This window comes from Amphiprion ocellaris, chromosome 19 (genome assembly GCF_022539595.1).
Source record: "Amphiprion ocellaris isolate individual 3 ecotype Okinawa chromosome 19, ASM2253959v1, whole genome shotgun sequence".
In the NCBI taxonomy this organism is placed as follows: domain Eukaryota; kingdom Metazoa; phylum Chordata; class Actinopteri; family Pomacentridae; genus Amphiprion; species Amphiprion ocellaris.
This window is the reverse complement of record NC_072784.1, coordinates 24,251,107-24,272,957: the sequence shown is the minus strand read 5'-3', so window position 1 is coordinate 24,272,957 and position 21,851 is coordinate 24,251,107. Positions and strand designations below refer to the sequence as shown.

Genomic DNA, 21,851 nt, shown 5'->3' with positions numbered 1-21,851 from the left:
GGGACTTCTCCATCACATCAAAAATGTCCTGTTCAGTTGTGGTCCCATGTGTGGCAGCTACATCCAAGAGCTCCTTGGTGACAGAGAAGTCCGACTTCATGCCTCTAATTAAAAATAGAGGCGTGAAACCCAGAGTGTCGTAATGGCTATGGGTTCCAGATTTCGGGCTGTCATTGACTGCAAAGGATTTGCAACCAAACATTAAAAGTGACAATTTGAGTTATGATTATGTTAGTTTGTCCAGTTACTTTTGGTCCCATAAAAAGCTGGAGGGCACATATAAAAGATGCTGTAATTCCTACACAATTCACCTGATTAGGATGTAAATACCCTCAAGCTGGAAGTCTGGCCACCTTCTTAACTGGGGGACCAAAAAAAAATGTATTAATCAGCTCTGACAAGTTGAGCAGCATGGAAATGATAACCGAACACTTAAGGCATGATCTGCTCAGTAAACTAAGCGTATCTTCTGTATCACTCGTGTATTTTATGTTTCATCAATTATTTACAGATACGGAAATGCAAGGACTGTAGGAACACATATTCAAGAAGACCTGAAATTATGAAACACTATAAACATGATAGGCAACATTATGGGCGGGCGAGGTTGACCTAAGAGAATTGCCCATGCCCATGCAAAACAATGGAAGTACTACTTACTAGGGCTGGACCCGAATATCCGAATATTCGACCGTGACGGAGATATCCGGATATTTATTTTGAGATCCGAATATTTGGATATTCGTCATTAATCAGGACCGAATATCCAGACCCCAGAAACTGTTATTCGGGCCAGCCCTACTACTTACCCATCTAAGTAAATCCCTGAACAATGTTCACAGCAAGATATATGAAAACCATCTACTTTCTAACAATACTGACAATTTTCGACACACTAGACACAACATATAAAAAGCATGAATTCTTTAGCTGCATGTTTGCTGGTTTCTCATACAAAGCAAAACTTTGTACAGCTTTCTGTGATGACAAAATGAAAAAACATACATTGGAAACACTTGTTCAAGGGTCTGCACTTCTATTGTCTTTCTACCGTAGTGAAAACTAGCACTTTACTTTCCTTTCACCCAGTCACACACCAGTGGTGGCAGAGCTGCCTTGCTATCGGGAGCAACTTCAGGTTCAGTGTCTTGTTTAAGTACACTCTGGCATGTAGATGGGGGCGAGCATTGAACCACCAACTCTGAAAACAGTGGACAACTTGGCCTAGCAGCTGAGCCACTTGGAAACTGAATGCATGCTACAGAAAATACTTCAGTGTTGTGGAACCAGCAGAATATATGGTAGACAGAGACAATAGAACACCTCTTACGTGCTTTTACTAAAGTCTTTGCTGCAACTTCTAAATTGTAAAACTTTTCTAAATAAGACTGAAAGGAATGGATTAACTAGGGGAAATTGATAAACAGGTACAGAGATCCTTTTTGGATGAAATATCTTTAATAAAAAATATTCTCTCAAAAGAGTTTTTTTGAACTTGAAAATTTTGTAATATGCAATTTGCATGGTACATCATGTAAAAAAAAAACAAAAAACTGTATAATCACCAAAAGTACTGCATGATGCCCTAGGTGTTACTACCATCAAAGGAGCAGCTCCAACATTTCTTTGTTAATGACATCAATGTGTCTGGAGTTCAGAAGAAATACACCGGTCATGTTTGTTGATCTGTTTCAAATTTATAGTTAAAAAACTGATTATTATTAATTATTGCTATTGTTATATTCAGTTTGCTTAAACTTTAAAAATGGTTTGCATGAAGTAGACATTTCAGGTTAAATTAATGATTATGTACATTATGTAATTAAGTTACAAACAATTATTTTGAATTTCAGACAACTTGAAATAATTGGTTTGGTCCACATTCAGAAAATGGTTTGCATGGAGTTTTAAAATACAGGTTGAACTACATAAATTTGTTTCAACCTTTCTTGTGAATGAATACTCTTCATTTTCTCAGTTAAGCAAATGTTTTATTTTCTCTTTGTAAGAGCTAACAAAAGTGCTAAGTTTTCAGTTTTTTTATTCGTATCATCAAGAGCATTGTGTCTGCATTTATTATTATCCATGATACAGTATTATTATGTGGTAGGAAAGTTTTGATTGAGCATATCTACACCGCACCAAAATGCAATATCACAACTAACAACAACAAAAGCTGGCATATGGTGATCACTGATATGCTAACTTTATCAAGCAAGTCTGCATTATAATCACATTCAGTCATTAAATAATATATAGCTAAAACATGAAAACACCACAACAGTGATTTTATCAGTGTATGATCAGTTTATGAAACTTAAGCATCAGCTCCTGCTGGTGCAGCAATCTTTGAAGGGAAGGAACCATGCTTAGTAGGAAATCTAGAAAGACAAGTGCTCTCTTTACAGACAGTATAGGTGGGAATAGTGGTTTCAGGCAATTTTGTGTCAAGGCTTGCATGTGTGAATTAGTTTACAGGGTGAGCAGGTTAACTATTGGTGTACTTGAATTGACAGGTTCAACTGAGGCGATTATATAGGTTTAGTTTCAAGTAATTTTATGTATAGGTTCATCCCAGGTTAAGTCTGAGGTTTTTCTAATTTCAGGTTTGGTATAAGTGAAAAGACATTAGTTGGGGGCATATTCACCTTTTTTTCACATATGCATCAGTAAATCCACTGTACTGCACTTTTTTCAAAGGACGTTACAGGCATGAACCACCTTTCTTTGCCGCTGGTTGGCTAGTACTCATTGCTATTGTTGGTTTGGTTGGTCAGGTTTAGACATGAGGGTGAACCATTTCTTAAAATGCTCACGGTTTAAAAATACATTCAGTAGTTTGTTAAAAACACCAACCTCTGTTTCCCTAAACTTGGTTTGAAAACATGTATTGAGAACTGTCTGATTCATTTAACTTGTACATAGCTGACATCAAGTAATAGATACATACTTGCACAACTTACCAGGTAGTCCTATGATTTGGCTCAATAGCAGTACTATAGATGACTATAAACAGCAAAAATATGTTTGTCTTCCATTTCTAAATCTGTGTTACACAGAAGAATGTCAGCATTGCCAGGCTTTCACACCATGAAAGGATGGATGCTAGATGACTAAGTTGAAGAACTTGCAGATTTTGAACATTTGTAATCACACCATTCATGGTGTATCCTCAGAAGACATGATTGCATTCAAGAAGAAGAATTTTTTTCCAGTTTGGGGGAACAGAAAGGTAGAAAGCATCTATTTTTACACTCCCCTCCAAAAGTATTGGAACAGTGGGGCCAATTCCTTTATTTTTGCTTGAAACTGAAAACATTTGGGTTTAACATCAAATGATGAATATGAGACAAGAGATCAACATTTCAGCTTTTATTTCCAGGTTTGGGTCTTATACACAACTTAGAAGATACCACCTTTTGTTTGAACCCATGTCAGCAAAAGTATTGGAACATGTGACTGATAGGTGTGTTTTGTTGCCCTGGTAATGTAATACATTGATTTTTCAAACAATTAATAGTGCTCAATGTCTACGTTCAGTTTCAGATTTTGTTTTTGCCTGTGCAGACTGCATCTATAGTTACAAGTATAACCAACATGAAAACCAGAGAGCTGTCTATAAGTGAAAATTAAGCAACTGTGAAGCTGAGATGATTGAAAATCAGTCAGTCATTACACAAGCTTTGGCCATAGCCAGTACAACCATTTGGAATGTCCTGAAGAAGAAAAAAAGACTGGTGTACTAAGTAACAGACATCGAATGAGTAGACCAAGGAAAACAGCAGCAGCTGACAACAGAAACATTGTGAGAGCTGTCACAAAATGCCCTAAATCAACTGTTAATGACATCAGCAACAACCTCCAGAGGGCAGGAGTGAAGGTATCCCAATCTACTGTTCACAGAAGACTTCATGAACAAAGGTACAGAGGCTACACCAGAAGATGCAAACCACTCATTAGCAAGAAGAATGGGAAGGCCAGCCTGGAATTTGCCAAAAATTACAGAGATGAGCTTCAAAAATTCTGAGACAAGTTTTATGAAATGATAAGACAAAGATGAACCTTTACCAAAGTGATGAAAAGGCTAAAGTTTGGAGAAAGAAAGGACCTGCTCATGATCTCAAACATACAAGCTCATCTGTGAAACAGTGAAGGTTATGTCATAGCTTGGGCTTCCTGGCTTCTTCTGGGACGGGCTCTTCATTGATGATGTAACGCATGATGGCAGCAGCAAAATGAACTCATAAGTCTACAGAAACATTTTATCTGACAATTTAAAGAAAGATGCAACTAAATCCTTGATGATGCAGCAGCAAGATAATGACGCAAACACACTGCCAAAACAACAAAGGAGTTCATCAGGGGCAAGCAGTGGAAGGTTTTAGACTGGCCAAGTCAATCTCCTGACTTCAACCCTATAGAACCGCATTTTACCTGCTAAAGAGGAGACTGAAGGGAGTAACCCCCCAAAACAAACAACAACTGAAAGAGGCTGTGGTGAAAGCCTTGAAAAGAATCAAAAAAGAAGAATGCAAAAGTTCGGAGATGTCAGTGGGTCACAGGCTTGATGCAGTGATTGCAAGCAAAGGATTTGCAACTAAATATTAAGTATTATTCATTTTAATCTATTTTAAGCTTTTTCTGTTCCAATACTTTCGCTCACCGAAAAATTTGGTGTTCCGTTACACATAATGCTATCTTCTAAGTTGTGTATCAGGTCCAGATGGAAATATCTGGAAATACAAGCTGAAATGTTGATCTCTTGTCTCATATTCATCGTCTGATGTCAAACCCAAATGTTTTCAGTCTACATCAAAAATAAATGAATTGACCTCACTGTTGCTGTCACAGCCGCTGCAGGTGATCAGTGCAGAGGGAGAGCAGCTGCTGGTATGCACACCTGCAGCTCATCCCAATCACCTCTGATATAAAGACCGTCTTCCCACACCGTTCACTGGGATTCTACTGCCAGTCACACATAGACTACGGTCTGTGACACAGCCTGGAACTGCCAGAGCAGCCTGCCATTTTTCCCCCGCCATCCTCCTGGTATGAGGACTGGACCTTCCCCGATAGTCCCCGATGGACCACTTTATCAGCACTGACCACTTTACTTTGTTTGTATATAGTACTTTGATTCTTCTTTTTATTATTTGAGAGTATTTTTTAACTATTTTTATTATTTGCACTGCTGCTAATTGTCGTGTTCTTCAGACAAATTTCGTTGTACTTCTGAACAATGACAACAAAGTCTCTAAAGTCTCTTAAGTCTCTTAAGATAGTCCTCCTTGGTGAGGACTGGGACCCCTGCCATCCTCTAGGGAGAGGAGGTGGAGCCCCTGTTTGCTCCGGTCGACCCGGCCCCGCTCCCCAAGGAGAACCCGACGTCATTCCTGGCCGCTGCTGCGCTGCCCGGATTGCTGTGAGCGCCGCCGTGTGCCCCCAACCACCGATCCCCATGAGCCTGCCTTACCCACTCCCTCGCTCGTAGTGAGTTTCTGGCCTTAGTTGGCGTTTATAGTTTGTTTGTATTTTTGTGAATAAAACCCTGTACAACCCAGTCTGCCTGCCGTCTGCTCTGTGCCATTCTCACTTTGGGTTCAAACCCCCCTCGTACCGTGACAGTTGCAATAGTTTTGTCCGGGAGTGTATTTGAATGTAGACAGACTTGCTGGAACTGGAATAAGCTTCTGTGTACACACACAACTCAGTGAAAGTGCAGAATGGCCTTACTAAAGCCACCAAGTGAATTCCTTATCATTATGAAAGAGCAATACTCAAGTGGTAGAGTGCACCTCCAAAATTATGGTCAAAAAATAAATTAAACGGGGGGAATCCGCAAAAAAAGAACCACAGTGACAACAAGTGTCTCTCACCTCCTCATTCTCCTCATCAAAATAGGTCAGCTGGAGGCTGCACAGGCCAAAGGAACGCTTCACCTGTAGAAACCATAGAAAAAGAGGCATATGTGACACAAAGGATGACAGGTCAGCTGTTCTTTCCAGACGAGAGACAGAGAGAACAAATTAAGACTTCAGTCATTGGAATTAGCATGAACTTCGTTACTGACACTAAGATGTGTATATATGTGTGTACAATAGCTTGTCGTCGTCATCACTAAGACAAAGTAGCGTTCAGCTAGGGCTCCAATCACACTCCCATTCACTACTTATTGACTGGAAGCTAGATGCTGTGCCTCTCTGTGGCTCTCTGTTACTTTATTATACTTTTAACAAAATGATATAAGCTCATATTGTATGTATTATTCAGCATCTTGCACTGAATAAAAAACAGTTAACACCAAATATTGTGCTTTGAGCTGACTTGCATCCTTCTCAACAATAACACAAACAGCTCAAAGTAAAGTCTGTCATCTTGTGAATCAGCAGCACTCAGACAAATGAATTTCTCCATTCTAGAGCTAGACCATAAATCTGACCGTATATGGTTTCAAGCCTTTATTTGAACTTCATTTTTGAAGGTATTTCAAATACCACTAATCGTAACACTAATACTAGCAGGTAGTCTGGACAGGTCTCCAGACTAAAAAATCCAACTCTCAGGGTGCCAGATTTGTTGGTGTAATGTGTACTATCCCAAAAATGTTCCTCTACCATCAAATATATTTATGACCTTAAGAGACATATGTAGAGAAAAAACTCAGATCACAGACTGATGAACAGGAACAGACAAAAAAAATAACTTCAAATGCATGCAAATTATCTATCAGTAGAGTCATTTCTCTTCTGAAGAAGCTAGATTGGCACACTTTCGATGCTGAAAGCTGGTGGGAAAATTAGCTGCATTTCAGCTAATGCAGTCCCTCTTGAGATGTATGCAGTTTCCTGCTTGGAGTCTGTTGAGACTATTGTAAAATTTGTGTTGCAAAAGTATACCACATTCTGTATAGTTTACAAAAAGCACTGGTTCTTCTCTTCACGGCCAACGAAATTTTGCAAACCACTCGTGAAATATTTTTTCTTGTATTATTTTTGTCAGCCCCACTTCCTGTCTCACCTGCCCTTTCCCATTGTCTTTTGACTTTGTGGCTGTGAGTGCAACACTACAACAGTAGCTTTGAACAAAATAAGATTTAATAGCTGAGATTTCACAAAACCAGGAAGTACCTCAAATTCTCAGAACAAAAACAATTGAAGTTCTGCAATTTACCTCTATACCAAATTTAGCACAATACTAAATTGCTTCAAAAATGTATTTAAATACAAAATCCTATTTTATTTTTATTTTAAAAAACAAAAAAAAAAACCTGCTACATTCACACATAACATTATAAGTTGACAGATGGTCCTGTAATGACGTTAGCTATAAACAATGTGAGCGGCACACATTACAAGGAAATGGATACTAGATTGCAAGCTGCCACCTCATCCATTCCACTAAAAGCTGTTCAAAAGAGTTTCCAAAGCTTCCTCCATGCTCCAAAAGGATGTTCCACATGGTTCCTCAATTTTGGGCCCAACAGATGATCTACAATACTGTCATTCTTCAAGAATATATGCACAACCTAAATTCCACTGTGTGACACATGAATGGGGTTTAATAATAATCATACACCTCTTTTAAGATTTTCCAAATGAATAAAAAAGTCATTCTGCTGGTTTGTCACGTTCTGAAATCTGTAATTACCATTTTCCAGCCATTCCTTTTCCACTGATTGTGTGTGGAAAAATTGCATTTTTTTTATTACTCTCCCAGAGATCAGTACCATCTACACCACCTGCTGTCTGAGCAGAGTGCACAACATCATGCGTGATCAACACCACCCAGCACATCACCTGTTCTATCTGCTGCCTTCAGGTAGAAGGTACAGGTCATAAGAGCCTGAACCACCAGACAGGCCCACAGCCTGTATCCTCAGGCAGTGAGGATGCTAAACTGTTACCCCCCTCCTCTCTCTGCACCATCTACAGACACTCACCATACCCCACTTTTACAATAGCTGTGAACTGGACTTTGCATTGTCGCATTAATCAAATGTAACGACCTACAAAATATAGATAATTAAAAGACACGTGTTTTACAATATGTATAACTAGTGAGAACTACGTTGCCCATGATTCTTTTATTGTATAATGTTGTGCTTACTCAGCCAATGTATTTTCAAGATGTTTGAGTGATGTATAGTAAGCCAATAGGGTTTTCGGTAAAGCTGCACTCTTAGCCAATCAGAACTCACTTTGTTGGTGAGTGCAGGAAAAACAGGAAGAAAAACGGCACAACGTGGGAGCGACGTTGGAGAAAGAGGGAGAGAAGAGTGCACACGCGGTTGAAGAGAACAGCAGACTATGAGCAGGGAAAATCAAGTTTAATGTCGAGGTGATTAAAGTTGTAGACCTGCATACTTTAAGTATTGGCACAACTATCATTTAGCAGATTTCTGTCTTGTGAAACTTGCAGTTAAGCGATTCACTGTACCATAGTTCAAAGTGAAGTGCAGCTAGGCTAGCCACTAGCCACGGTTATTGTTTTTTTACTAGCTTGAAAAAGTCTAGGCATGGACTCAAACGTGGACATTTAAACACGTATTGCTGTCAGAGACTGTTAGTTATAAACACCAGCCGCCACTTTCACTGAGGAGGGCCGGGAGAGCTGAGGACTTCGCTGGAGGACCGCGCATGGTAATTAGCCTGTTGCTACTGCTGCGACGAGGGACCCCGCCACTGAACTTGTATGGACACACGGACGACGCTGTTGCATCGCACCTGTTGCTGTTGACTCAGCTGCACCGCCAACTCTTCAGACCTACTGTGTATCCACCATCTTGGATTTGTGAGTAAGAGGAGCCTTTTTCTCTGAGGCACAGAGAGGGTTGTTTTCTTATTAAAGAATTGAAGGAGCATTTGTTTTTTATTTGTGCACCAACTAAAGGTCCCCAACAATAAACATAAACCCAAGTGCTTGGTAACATTGTGAACACACACACACACACACACACACACACACACACACACACACACACACACACACACACACAATTGAACATTGAAAACTATCAAAACAGTCTGACTGTACACACACACACAAAACCTGAACATTGGATACTGTTAAAACTGTGACTGCTCACACATTCAGTTAAGCTGCCTTTGTTGAAGGTATATTTCATTCTGTTAAATATTAAATGTATTATTGTTATATATGTTTTTTGGTTGACCTGCATAATTCCATATTGTTTGATTTTAACATCTTAGAAATTACTTGTTTCTGAGGAAGTACAATTGTAGCTCATAGATTTTTGAGTTAAGTAGTTCCACGGTGGAGGTATTATTATTCTTTGTAGATTTTGTCTGTTATAGTAACATCTACTGAAATAAGGGGATTTAGCCAATTCACCATCAACTGCTAAGCACTCAGGATCCTGTTTCTTAAGGCTAACATAGTAACCTAGCCTAATAATATACATCCAGCACCAGGAAGGGGTTACACAAACATCACTCAAATAACTGTCTGTATGCTCCCTCTGTGTGCTGCAGTACCACTGTTACTGTTACTACTTACAGTCCCTGACAAAAGTCTTGTCACTTATCCATTTTGTAGCAACAACAGCTTATAACCTGACTTTTAATTAATCCACTGGTTTTAGAAATGGCTCATATGAAAGCTAAAACCCTCCCAAATTATGTTTAATATACTAAAATAAATTTGCTTCACTGAAGAAAGATTGATCATTTAATTGACACAGAAAGGTCAGATTTTGGCAAGACAAAAGTTTTGTCGCCTACAGAGAGTAATGTGAAAATTGAACAAATAATTTACTTCAAATACAAAAATATGTTGCATAACATCAGTGAATTAAGTAGTGGTGCTGTGAGATCCATATTTAATATTTTGTATGACTTCCATGAGCTTGAAGGGCTGCATCCATGCAGTTCGGCAATGATTCATACAATTTATTGATAAAGTCATCAGGAATAGCAAAGAAAGCAGTCTTACATGCCTCCCAGAGTTCATCAAGATTTTTGGGTTTCGTCTTCCATGCTTGCTCTTTCATTCTACCCCAGACATGCTCAATGATGTTCATGTCTGGTGACTGGGCTGGCCAGTCCTGGAGCACCTTGAATCATTGCCGAACTGCATGGGTGCAGCCCTTCAAGCTCATGGAAGTCATACAAGATATTAAATATGGATCTCACAGCACCACTACTTAATTCACTGATGTTATGCAACATATTTTTGTATTTGAAGTAAATTATTTGTTCAATTTTCACTTTACTCTCTGTAGGCGACAAAACTTTTGTCTTGCCAAAATCTGACCTTTCTGTGTCAATTAAATGATCAATCTTTCTTCAGTGAAGCAAATTTATTTTAGTATATTAAACATAATTTGGGAGGGTTTTAGCTTTCATATGAGCCATTTCTAAAACCAGTGGATTAATTAAAAGTCAGGTTATAAGCTGTTGTTGCTACAAAATGGATAAGTGACAAGACTTTTGTCAGGGACTGTATTTCTTATCTATGTTGCGCTAACCATGGTTGAATTTTTGCCACTTCATGACCTAAAGGATCTTTAGCCAAAGTCCTTGTGCCAGACACCAAAGGACACCATTAGGAGTTCTGTGTCCTTTATTCAACAGGTCCCTGGGGGACTTTGTAATATTAGGCAGGTAGTTTTAATGTTGTGGCTGGCTGTTGTAAAGTATATAATGCTGTGTATGCTGTGTATCATTGCTCTTATGTATACATTGTAATCTTAGTCCTCCTCTTCCATAGAAGGAGGCAGGTGCACCTAGCTAGCTAGAATTTTAATTAGTTATTCTCCACAATAAAGACTTAGTGCCATATAGCGATATCACTAGAACTGATACTTGGATATGAAGTCAACGCCAAAATTCTGAAAAAAAAAGTGACAGCTTGTTATTCTGTGGTAAAGACAGCATCAAAGGTAATGTAGATGCTATAGGTACTGGAATATAACAACTCATGGACTGGTTACAAGTACTGTAGCAACTGTAACCAGCAACTGTAGCAACAAGTCCACTGAAGCTTGCAAAAAACAACAACAGCAAGGAAGCACGATAGTACTATGAGAAGAAAGGCCTCAAAGTACCAGCCTCTTATCCAAGAGTGCAGAGACAAGGGCTGGCAGGCGTGGTTGTTCCCAGTGGAGATTGGGTGCCGGGGCTTCCTAGCCAAGTCGGCATGGCGTTTGCTGTCAGCTCTGGGCCTGGACGAGCGGAGCAAGAAGTAAGCTGCTCGTAGGATGGGGGAGGAGCGGAACGCACCTCGTGTTGGATTTGGAGTAAGCGAGAGGAGGAAGGCTGGAGGCCAAGAGTAGGTGGGCAGTAAGCTGGCCACTCACTCCCGGCCCACCAACTGGAGAGTGTTGTGGTTGAGGGCCAAAACACTCAGTGAAGGTTGTGCACCACCAACAACATCTGCTTCTGGCCAAAGGCTACAGCTACCTGCTAAGGTAGCTGAGGACGACACCCACAAGTGTATGCAACAAGTCATTTAATGGTTTTTCTTTATTTTCATGACTATTTGGCATCAGCGCCAGGCTCCTCAAATCCTGCGCAGATCAGCTGAGCAGGGTAGTGGAGCATGTCTTCAACTTGAGCCTGAAGCTGGGGAGAGTACCACAGTTGTGGAAGACATCCTGTGTGGTACCGGTGCCAAAGATCTCACACCCCAAGGACCTCAACCACGACAGGCCAGTGGCACTAACATCCCACCTGATGAAGACCCTGGAGAGGCTGGTCCTTTGTCATCTGTGACCGCTGGTGAGCTCATTATTGGATGCTGCAGTTCACCTACCAGGCCGGCATCGGGGTTGATGATGCAGTGATCTACCTCCTGCACAGATGTCTCTTTCACCTGGAGAAGACAAAGAGCACTGTGAGAATCATGTTTTATGATTTCTCCAGTGCCTTCAACACCATCAAGCCTGTGCTTCTGGGGGTCAAGCTGGAGCAGACAGGAGTGGACTCCCACTCACAATGTGGCTGCTGGATTACCTGACCAACTGGCCACAGTTTGTGAGGGCAGGAGGCTGTGTGTCCGACATTGTGGTCTGCAGTACGGGGGCCCCGCAGGGGATTTTCCTTGACCCCTTTCCTTTCAGCCTCTACACAGCAGACTTCTCCCATCACACCACAAACTGCCCTCTTCAGAAGTTCTCTGATGATTCTGCCATCGTTGACCCCATTGGGGATGGAGATGAGGAGGAGTAAAGAGAACTTAACTGGGACTTTGTGGACTGGTGCCGCCTGAACTGCCTCCAGATCAATGCGGTGAAAACCAAGGAGCTGGTGGTGGACTTTAGCATTAACAAACACACTTCTCCTTCACCAGTGAACATCCAGGGAATGGACATTGAGATTGTGGACTCTTACAGGTACCTAGGTGTTCACTTAAACAAGAAACTGGACTGGACTACTAACACAAATGCGCTTTACAAGAAAGGTCAGAGCAGACTCCACCTGCTCAGACTGAGGTCCTTCGGGGTGCAGGGAGCACTTCTGAGGACCTTTTATGATTCTGTGGTGGCATCAGCCATCGTGTATGGAGTGGTCTGCTGGAGCAGCAGCATCATGGCTGCAGACAGAAAGAGACTAAACAAACTGGTAAAGAAAGCCAGCTCTGTCCTGGGCTGCCCCCTTGAGCCTGTGGAGGTGGTGGGAAACAGGAGGATAATGACAAAGCTGTTATCTATCATGGAGGACACCTCCCACCCCCTGCAGGAAACAGTAAGATCACTGGGCAGCTCTGTCATAGCCAGGGTTTTGACCCCCCGTTTCACTGCCATCTGCCCCTCTGCTGCAGGTGTGTGTCTCCCTGATTGCTGCATCCGCGCTGCTGGGTTCAGCATGTATGCAGAATGGCTGGGGAAGACACACACCTGTAGCCCATCTCCCAGCTGCAATAAAAAATGGCTTCCCACTGCACTCAGCCTCAGTCGGAGCCTACTGACTGTCTACATGCTCATCTGACACACGCTTGGACCACGGTACATTAGAAGACGCTGGAGCAGCTTGCCGTGTCCCCAGGAATCCTCCGGATAGAGGTCCTGGACTCCCCCTGTGGAAGCCTCCTGAGAAAGGCCATGGAAGCCCTCCCCCAGATAGGGGACGTGGATCCCCTGACTGCTCCAGCCGACCTGGCCCCGCTCCCCAAGGAGGACTTGGCGTCTCCCCTGTCCGCCGCCACTGCCTCCCCCCCGGACGTGGTGAGCACCGGCGCAAGCCTCGCCAGACTGCCAGAATTTCCCCGCTGTGGGATCAATACAGGTTTAATCTATCTATCTCTCCAGCTCTCTATCTATCTATCTATCTATCTATCTATCTATCTATCTATCTATCTATCTATGTATTCTCATTGAAGACATCAAAACTATGACTGAACACATATGGACTACCTCAGGAAGCTCATCCAGAGAATGCCAAGAGTGTGCAAAGCAGTAATCAAAAAAAAAGAATCTAAAATATAAATCATGTTTCACACATTTTTGTTTACTACATAATTCCATATATGTTCATTCATAGTTTTGATGCAATCAGCAAGAATCTACAATGTAAATAGCCACAAAAATACAGAAAAACTATTAAATGAGAAGGTGTGTCCAAACTTTGACTGGTAGTGTACATCAACTGCATGCAACAAGTGTGATGCTCATTTGTGCTTCACAGATGAAAAAAACAAAAAATGTTTACTTCAGTTTCACATGTCCAACATGTAAATATGAACAAATTGTAGACGACTGATGCAATAAAATTCCACTTCTGCAAGTTAAAAAAAAAAGACATTTGTAGTAACTCCATTCTAGTCCATAAGAGAGTACCATTCACTTTAAACAGCACAGTAGCGGACTCAGAGGGAAGATATATTATTATCCAGGCAACAATCTTTAATAAATTATATTCAATTGCAAATCAGTATGCTCCGAATAATGACGATCCAGCCTTCTTTCACAGTTTTCTCTCACTTAGCAGACTTATCTGCTAACTCAACAACTATTATCGGCGGTGACTTCAACATAGTTTTAAAACCTTCAGTAGATCGATTTAATAGTCCAATACATGCAAAAGAATCACAATCAATTAAAGTCATACATGATTATATGAAAGATTTTGGACTAGATGACGTCTGGAGACTCAAAAACCCAACAGAGGGACTACACTTTTTTCTGTCCGTTGCACCAAACATTTTAAAGAATTGACTTTTTCCACTCAAATAACTCTATCGCACATAAAGTTACCACTAAAATTCACCCAATCATTATCAGCGACCACGCACCAATATCTCAGCCTGCAAACAGATTCCATCCCTAAACCTCATCAGACTTGGTGCCTTAATATCTCTCTACTCAAAGACCCACAATTTGATCGAATAATAAGGATGGAGTGGGCAGACTTTCTAAAAAACAATGAATCTAATGATTTATCTCCATCTTTACTTTGGAAAACTGGAAAGGCCATAATCAGAGGTAAAATAATATTGTACTCCTCGTACAAGAAAAAAAAGGATCAACAAACAGAGAAAGAAATTGAAGAAAAAATTAAACAAATTACAGAGAATTATGCAATAAACCCAAGTGATCAATTATGGTCTGAACTACAAAATGTAAACCTACACCTCGATAATATCCTATCCGAGAAAACAGAGTTTTTATTACAACTAAGATATAATGATTTTGAACACAACAACAAATCAGGAAAACTTCTTGCGAACCAACTCCAGAGCAATAAAGAAAAATCCTTCATAACAGCAATTCAGGATCCCTCAGGAAAATATACTCAGTCACCTCAGGAAATTAACCAGACCTTCTATAATTATTACCAGAGTTTATACTCAGCAGCAGTTAACCCAAACAAAGAAGATATTCATAATTTTCTCGACAATCTAAACTTGCCTGAACTAACGTTGGATTACAGAGACATACTAGACGCTCACTGACTGTCAAAAAATTACAATGTGCATTAGACAGTACGCCAGCAGGCAAGGCACCTGGCCCTCATAGTTTCCCTGCTGAATTTCTTAAACATTTTTGGTCAATGTTAGCACCCCTTTTCTTCAGGACAGTGACAGAGATTAAAAATAATGGTTATATAAGTTTGCACATGAATACAGCTGCAATTAAATTATTATTGAAACCAGACAAAGATCCTACGCTTCCCTCTAGCTATCGACCTCTGTCACTAATCAACACCGACATCAAAATTATCTCAAAAGCACTCGCCTCCAGGCTGGAGAAACTTATCCCATCAATAATTCACTATGATCAAACAGGATTCATAAATGGCCGACACTCCACCAACAGTATCAGAAGACTTCTAAATCTAATCTGTTCGACGCAGCGCCACAACAAAGAAGCTATTGTTATGTCACTGGACGCAGAAAAAGCCTTTGACAAAGTTAACTGGTCCTTTCTCTTTGCTGTGCTCCACAAATTTGGCTTCGGAGAATCGTTTATCCAATGGGTATCAGCTCTGTACAGCTCACCTAAGGCTACAGTCACCACTAATGGGATCACTTCACAAAGCTTCAGTCTGCAAAGGGGAACAAGACAGGGATGCCCACTCTCTCCCTTATTGTTTGTGATCTTTATTGAACCATTATCAACAGCTGTACGTCAGAACACCGATATCAAAGGTATCTGCGCTCTGGAGTCTGACCACAAAATTAACCTATACGCAGATGACATTTTACTTTATCTACAAGAACTCAACATTTCAGCAAAGGAAGTATTGAACCTCATCACAACCTTCTTGCGTCTTTCAGACTACTCCATCAACCGGTCAAAATCAATTATATTACCTTTAACAAAAAACTCGTGGAATCCTGCAGTCCAAAACTCGCATTATTCTTTTCCTACTGGCAACATTAGATATCTGGGCATAAATATTTCCCCCAAATTCTCAGAACTAGTTCACCTGAACTTCACCCCACTTTTGGACAAAGTCTGTGATGATCTGAGGCGTTGGAACAACCTCCCCATCTCCCTTTTGGTATGAATAGCTACAGTCAAAATGAAAATATTACCTAAAATCAACTATCTCTTCTCCATGATTCCATTTAAACCCTCATCAACGTGGTTCCAGTCGTTAGACTCTGCTATTGGTAAATCCCACTCAAAGAACAAAAAGGCTAAAATCAGTTTGACTACCCTCCAGAAGAATAAACCCGAAGGGGAACTGGAGGCTCCCAACTTCATGTATTATTATTTAGCCAACCAATTACAATATCTCACCAAATGGATACATCCACATGAAGAATATAACTCCTGGCTGGAACTAGAACAGTTAGATTGTAACCAGATCAAAATCTCTGACCTTCCCTTTATCACTTCTCTATCACTTAAACATCATTCCTGCTTCAAGAACCCTATGATCGCTTCCACCTTGTCTGCTTGGTGGAAAGCACTGGAAATCACAGGCTCCCAATTAAAACCCAGTATACTCTCCCCAATCTGGCACAACCCTGATTTTGCAAACAACAAAATAGCTCTTTATTTCAGCACATGGGCAGAGAGAGGAGTCATCCACCTCCATCACCTCCTTGATGATAACATATTTAGGACATATATAAACTTATTCCAAACATTTGAAATAAGAAATGGAAATTTTCTTCAGTACCTACAGGTAAAGAAGACGATTACAAGTAGAATTCCATCGCTTCAGACTACTTTACAGCCAACTGATTTACAGCCACCTGCATTTGTCAAACACATTGTGAAACTGTCTCCAAGAAATAAGAAGAATCTCTCAAAAATTTAGAGTTTACTTTCAAAGACAGACTCTATACACCTACCAACTCGTTTAAAATGACAAAAAACACCAACTTACAGCTGATACAATTTAAGGTTCTTCACAGAACGCATATATAAATTGTATAAATGGGCTCCTTGTGCTCAGACACATGTACTCAATGCACCCAAAATATGGCTGACACTTACTTTCACGCTCTGTGGCTTTGTACACCCGTCTATCAATTCTGGGTAACAATCACACAGAAACTCTCCAATATTTTGGACTGCGGGATTCCGCATTCCCCAAACGTTTGCCTAATTGGCGATCTAACGCTAACAGCCTTACCAGACATTCACATCCAACCCACACTTGCAGCTATCGCCATTGCCAAAAAAAACTATTTTAGTTAACTGGTAAGATAAGAAAGCCCTCAACATCATCCATTGGCTGAACCTCCTCACAGAACACATTTCACTTGGGAGAATATCTGCTACCTGGAAAAAAAAACAATTGGACTCCTTTAAAGAAAAATGGTCTCCATTTATTAAATCATTAAATATTAATCTATAGCTTCCGCTTGTATGTGGACATATGCCACTCCCCTCATAAAATTGTGATACTTATTCTGTCTGTGCGTATGGTCTGACTTTCCACTGCTTTATTTCAGTTTAACCCTCTACCTTTCAAAGAATGATGGCACCATTGACTTCAAGGCCGTGTGCATGCACTGGTGGTGTCCTTTCCCTATTGTTCCTGGAGTTGCTCTCTGGCGTGGTTCGGGCCCCTCTCCCTGGGGGTGGGTGTCTCCGATGTCTCTCCCTTTGTGCCCTGGGTCTGCTGGGTCTGCGGGCGGGGTTGGGGCTTGGGTGGCGGGTGGGTTCTCGTGCTCCAGGCCGCCTGGGTCGGTCTTGGCACGCTGAGGGTGTCAGTAGCTGCTCCCTCTTGTTCTCCAGGTCCGCGTGGTTCACGGTGGCCCCGGTGGCTCTCTGGGGGTGCCATCCTGTGGCTCCTGTGGCCCGGGGGGGAGGGGCGCCCTGTTGGCTGGGTCCTGCCTTGCCGTGATTGCTGTTCTGGTCTTTGGGGTCCTTCACACTTTCATGTTTGATCAGGTCTCGCCAGCTCCTGTCGAGTCCCATTGTTGACAAATGATGGGACCCGCCAGAATGTGCTGAGACTCTCTCCAGAGTCTCTACACTAAACTCATTCTCTCTTTCACTAGCAACACACAGAGAATCCAGAGACCCTTTCTCAGAGCTGTAAATTTGGTCAGAGACAGCTAACCCAAAACTCACATCTAAATGGAACATCTGCATAATGAATATTTACATCAGAATTACAACTCACAGCCCTCTGGGAGACAACAAGATGTCTCTTTTCTTCACCAGAACCTGTAATAGTTGTAAAGTGCAAATTGTGAAGATAAACATGCCTCAGGAGAAGAGGAGGTTGCATTCTTCACTGTGACCTTTTGACCTTTGTCTCCTCCTAATACACAGAACTTTCATTACAACAATGAACTGAACAGTTTAAATCTAAAAAAATTAAGGGAATTCAACATCACCTAAGTAATGATTGCAAATATGGACTCAATCTATGATGTAATCAGGACCAGTATTGAAGAAGAACACATCACATCTGAAGTGTTTGTGAAGGACGAATGCACAAACACCCCCTTCTCTCTGTCACTGTCATAAAAGACACAGAGAGGCTTTTTAACCTATAAATCTTAATTCTTGTCTTTTCTTACTATTGAAAGTATATGCTTGTGTTCTTGGTTATACTAGAGGTTTACTATATATCCTGAAATTCTACAATTTATTTGCATGTTTACACATTTATCTCAGGAATCGTAAGAAATAAACATATCATGTTGGATATCATTTTAATTACATGTTTAGTGGTATTTTAGATCTGTGATCATCATAGATATTTAACAGTTGGATTTGCGTGTTGAAGAAGTTACCTTAAAATTAGTTCTAGAGGAATCTGGCCTCTGACCTCTCCTGGATAATGGTGCTCAAGACTACTCCTTGGAAGGAGCACATCCATGATTGGTTAGATGCTGATTTGAATTCGGCTCCAAGACATCCACATATAAAAGAAAGTCACTGGACTGCAACTAGAGCTTCTATACTTGATTTCATTTACACAGGCTTTTTCTAATGTTTAATCCAGGTATAAACCTATAAGTTCTTACTTTATCTTCATGCGTGTTCTGACTACTTATTTTGGGTTTGTTAAAGGTTCTTTTTTATAATTTTAGTTGGGCTTTGTTTTTCTGTTTTACTTAAAGTTGGGCTTCTTAAGTTAACTTTATAAAGCAACAGTGCAAACATTTTTAACTGTGAGCTTTTGACTATTAGTGTTTTTACTTCAACACTTTTTTAACACAGCTATTCAAAGATGCTGTCCTTTCTCTGCGTTTCTGAACCAACTCATCCATCAGATCATCACAGCTACACATCCTGCAGTGGCCTCTCCCTCCCTCCTATAAAGGCTACGCAAGTATCATTTTACTTCTGCTAAAAGGGTGACTTTAGAAATTACATTTGGTGTCAAATTCTAAAGTAGGTCTAAACTGATTCACTGTTTGTTATTATATTATTGTTGTTTATTGTCTGTCTGTAGTATTACTTAATAAATATTTGTGTATAATTATTGTTCATTTTGGTTGTTTCAAATACCTGTCATCTCTGAAAACATGACAAAATCCACTGGGTCAAAAATATACATACAGCAATGTTAATATTTGGGTAACTGTCCCTTGGCCATTTTAATCTCAATTAGGTGCTTTTGGTAGCCATCCACAAGCTGCCACAAGCACCGAAAGAGTCAGAGAGCATAATTCTACCATCATCATGCTTGACAGTATGTTAGTGCACTTGGGGTTAAAGGCCTCAACTTCTCTCCTCCAAACATATTTTTTGTCATTGAGGCCAATTATATATTAGCTCAATTTATATAGCTCAATTTTAGTTACATTTGACAACAGACTTTTCCACTGTAGTGTTTGTGGCATAGCACTAAAAACCACAACTTTCTACGTAACCAAAATTGAAAAATCTATTCAATAATTTTTGACCCAGCAGAATTTGTCATATTTCCAAAAGATACACGGGTTTCAATGAATCCACCATAAAAAAAAAGACTTCTACTCTTAATGATACAGCTTTACAGTATGTTAACAGTACTCTTATCAGTACTTTGTTTTTTCTTTATTTTAGAAGAAAAAATTAATTAAAAACAGAGTAAAGACTGCTTTATTTTCTCATAGCTACTGTATATAAATTAACATTCTTGAGTAACATACTAGAAGCACATTGTTTCAAAACAATCACTATTATATCCTATAATGTGATTAATGAAATTTAAAATAAAATAACAATTTACAGCAGAAACTATTTTACATAAAGAACTTATGATCAAAATAGGGGATTTTTGTCCACTTATCAAAACAGAGGACTGCTGTTGATCAGCTAACAGCTCTAATGAGGAATAAAGACTGTCTCTAATATATTTTCAAATAAATACAGAAGCCGTCATATAGCAACTATGTTTTAATCACCAAGTAATGTAAAACCATGTCTTTCCGTGCCCTGTGGTTTTCCAACATGCTTTGATTTGTTAGGCCTACTTATGGTTGGCCTGTTTTTTAATGAATCATCCAGCTAGCTGACTGTTACTGTGCAAGATTTACAAAACCATATATCTCTGGTTCCAGTTGAGCTGGTAAACAGTTTCCATGACAACAAGCACTGTAATAATCATGTAAGGAGCTGTAGCGTGTTCTTTCTGTCCTCACTGTTGTGATACCTGATTTTTGATGGGTATGCAAAATGTTTCCCCTAATAGCGTATGTGTAGCCGGTCGGTTGTTGCTCGAAGGATTTACACGACACACCATATGCCGCCAGCCCTGTCAGTAGCGACGGTAAACGAGTGTATGTGAGCAGGACACCAACGCGAACGGGATGACGATGTGAGGAGAGTGGAGGTGTTCGAAAGCGAGCACGGTGATTGTCTCTGTCTTACCATCGCCTCCATCGACTCCCAGTTCTTGGTCTCGGATCCTGACAAGAGGAAATTCTTAGAATTTCCTCTGAAATTCACTTTCAGATTTATGTAGAAGTCCATGGCGTCTTCCGTGTGCGCTTTACCGCATATTACACACGATGGACACAAAACGTTTTATGGGACTAGCCACGTCTCTCCCTACCAGTCCAGTCCAGTCCACCGCGTCTCATCTGACAGGGGATGAGGCGGATTTTGTGTTTACATCAGCACCTGGCCACGCCTACTCTGCACCACGTGCTCGGAACAGTTAGTGCTGCTGCAGCTTCTTAGGATTCCTAACCGCCAACAACTGGAAAGGAGTGTGGATTGATATTCTAACTGTACATTCTCAGGTTTTAATTATACAGTGAATAATAAAGCTAAAAATAAAAAGGATGACACGTTTCCCTTAAACGTATTTGTTAAAGGTTGCATAAATAAACACAACTTTTTTTTAAAGGTCTAGTATCAGTTCCATTAAAAATAATATGATCTAAGGTTTTGTATGGATACAAACCTTTAAACTTCTGCTTCTTTTTTTTAATAATGTACTTTTTAGTCCTCTCTGACTAAAACATACCTTGGATATTATTGCTCCCCCTCTTTCCATTCTCTCCATGCTTCTCATCATGCAGCCACATTTCTGTTATCTCTTCTTCCACCTGCTTACCTTTCACCCCATATGTGTAACTATGGTCTTAATTTCTGTTTTCGGCTACTGAAAAGTACCCATATCAATGTGATTAATTTTTTCTGACTTCCTTTGGCCTCCTGGTTGAAAATGTTAGTGCTGACATCTGGAACAATAAATTTTATCTTTATTCTTCTTGCCAAGCAATGTGAGCTCTGTGTATCACACCTCAGTGTCTTTGTTACTCAAACAAAGTTGAACAAATGTGCATATCAAGTACTTGCTCTCTCCTCTTTCTTAAAGTGTTTTAGTATATCTTGTCTTGGATGATCTCCTTTATGTCCTTTGCATTTTAACAGTTTCAAGATACTGTATTCTCGTTAATTTCAGAGTCATCTCCCATTTCTGTCTATAATGCTGATGTTCGTTTTTGTTTTCTATTGGCAATTAAACAGCTTTAAAGAC

General features: G+C 40.3%; 1 protein-coding gene across 5 annotated transcripts in view; it reads right to left on the bottom strand.

Annotated features, from left to right (window-relative positions):
• The window catches only part of nbr1b (NBR1 autophagy cargo receptor b), a 184,892-nt gene extending 163,932 nt beyond the window's left edge, over nt 1-20,960 (bottom strand). For 3 of the 5 annotated variants that reach the window (XM_055005227.1, XM_055005228.1, XM_055005229.1), the window contains exons 1-2: nt 20,735-20,959; nt 5,877-5,939 (exon numbers count right to left, since the gene is read on the bottom strand). In XM_055005227.1, the coding sequence (XP_054861202.1) occupies nt 5,877-5,939; nt 20,735-20,836 (165 nt within the window). In that variant the 5' untranslated portion in view covers nt 20,837-20,959. Of the gene's footprint in view, nt 1-5,876; nt 5,940-20,734 lie in introns of all 5 variants that reach the window. The other 2 variants (XM_055005231.1, XM_055005230.1) reach the window with 2 other exon arrangements.
• Between the last annotated feature and the right edge of the window lie 891 nt (nt 20,961-21,851).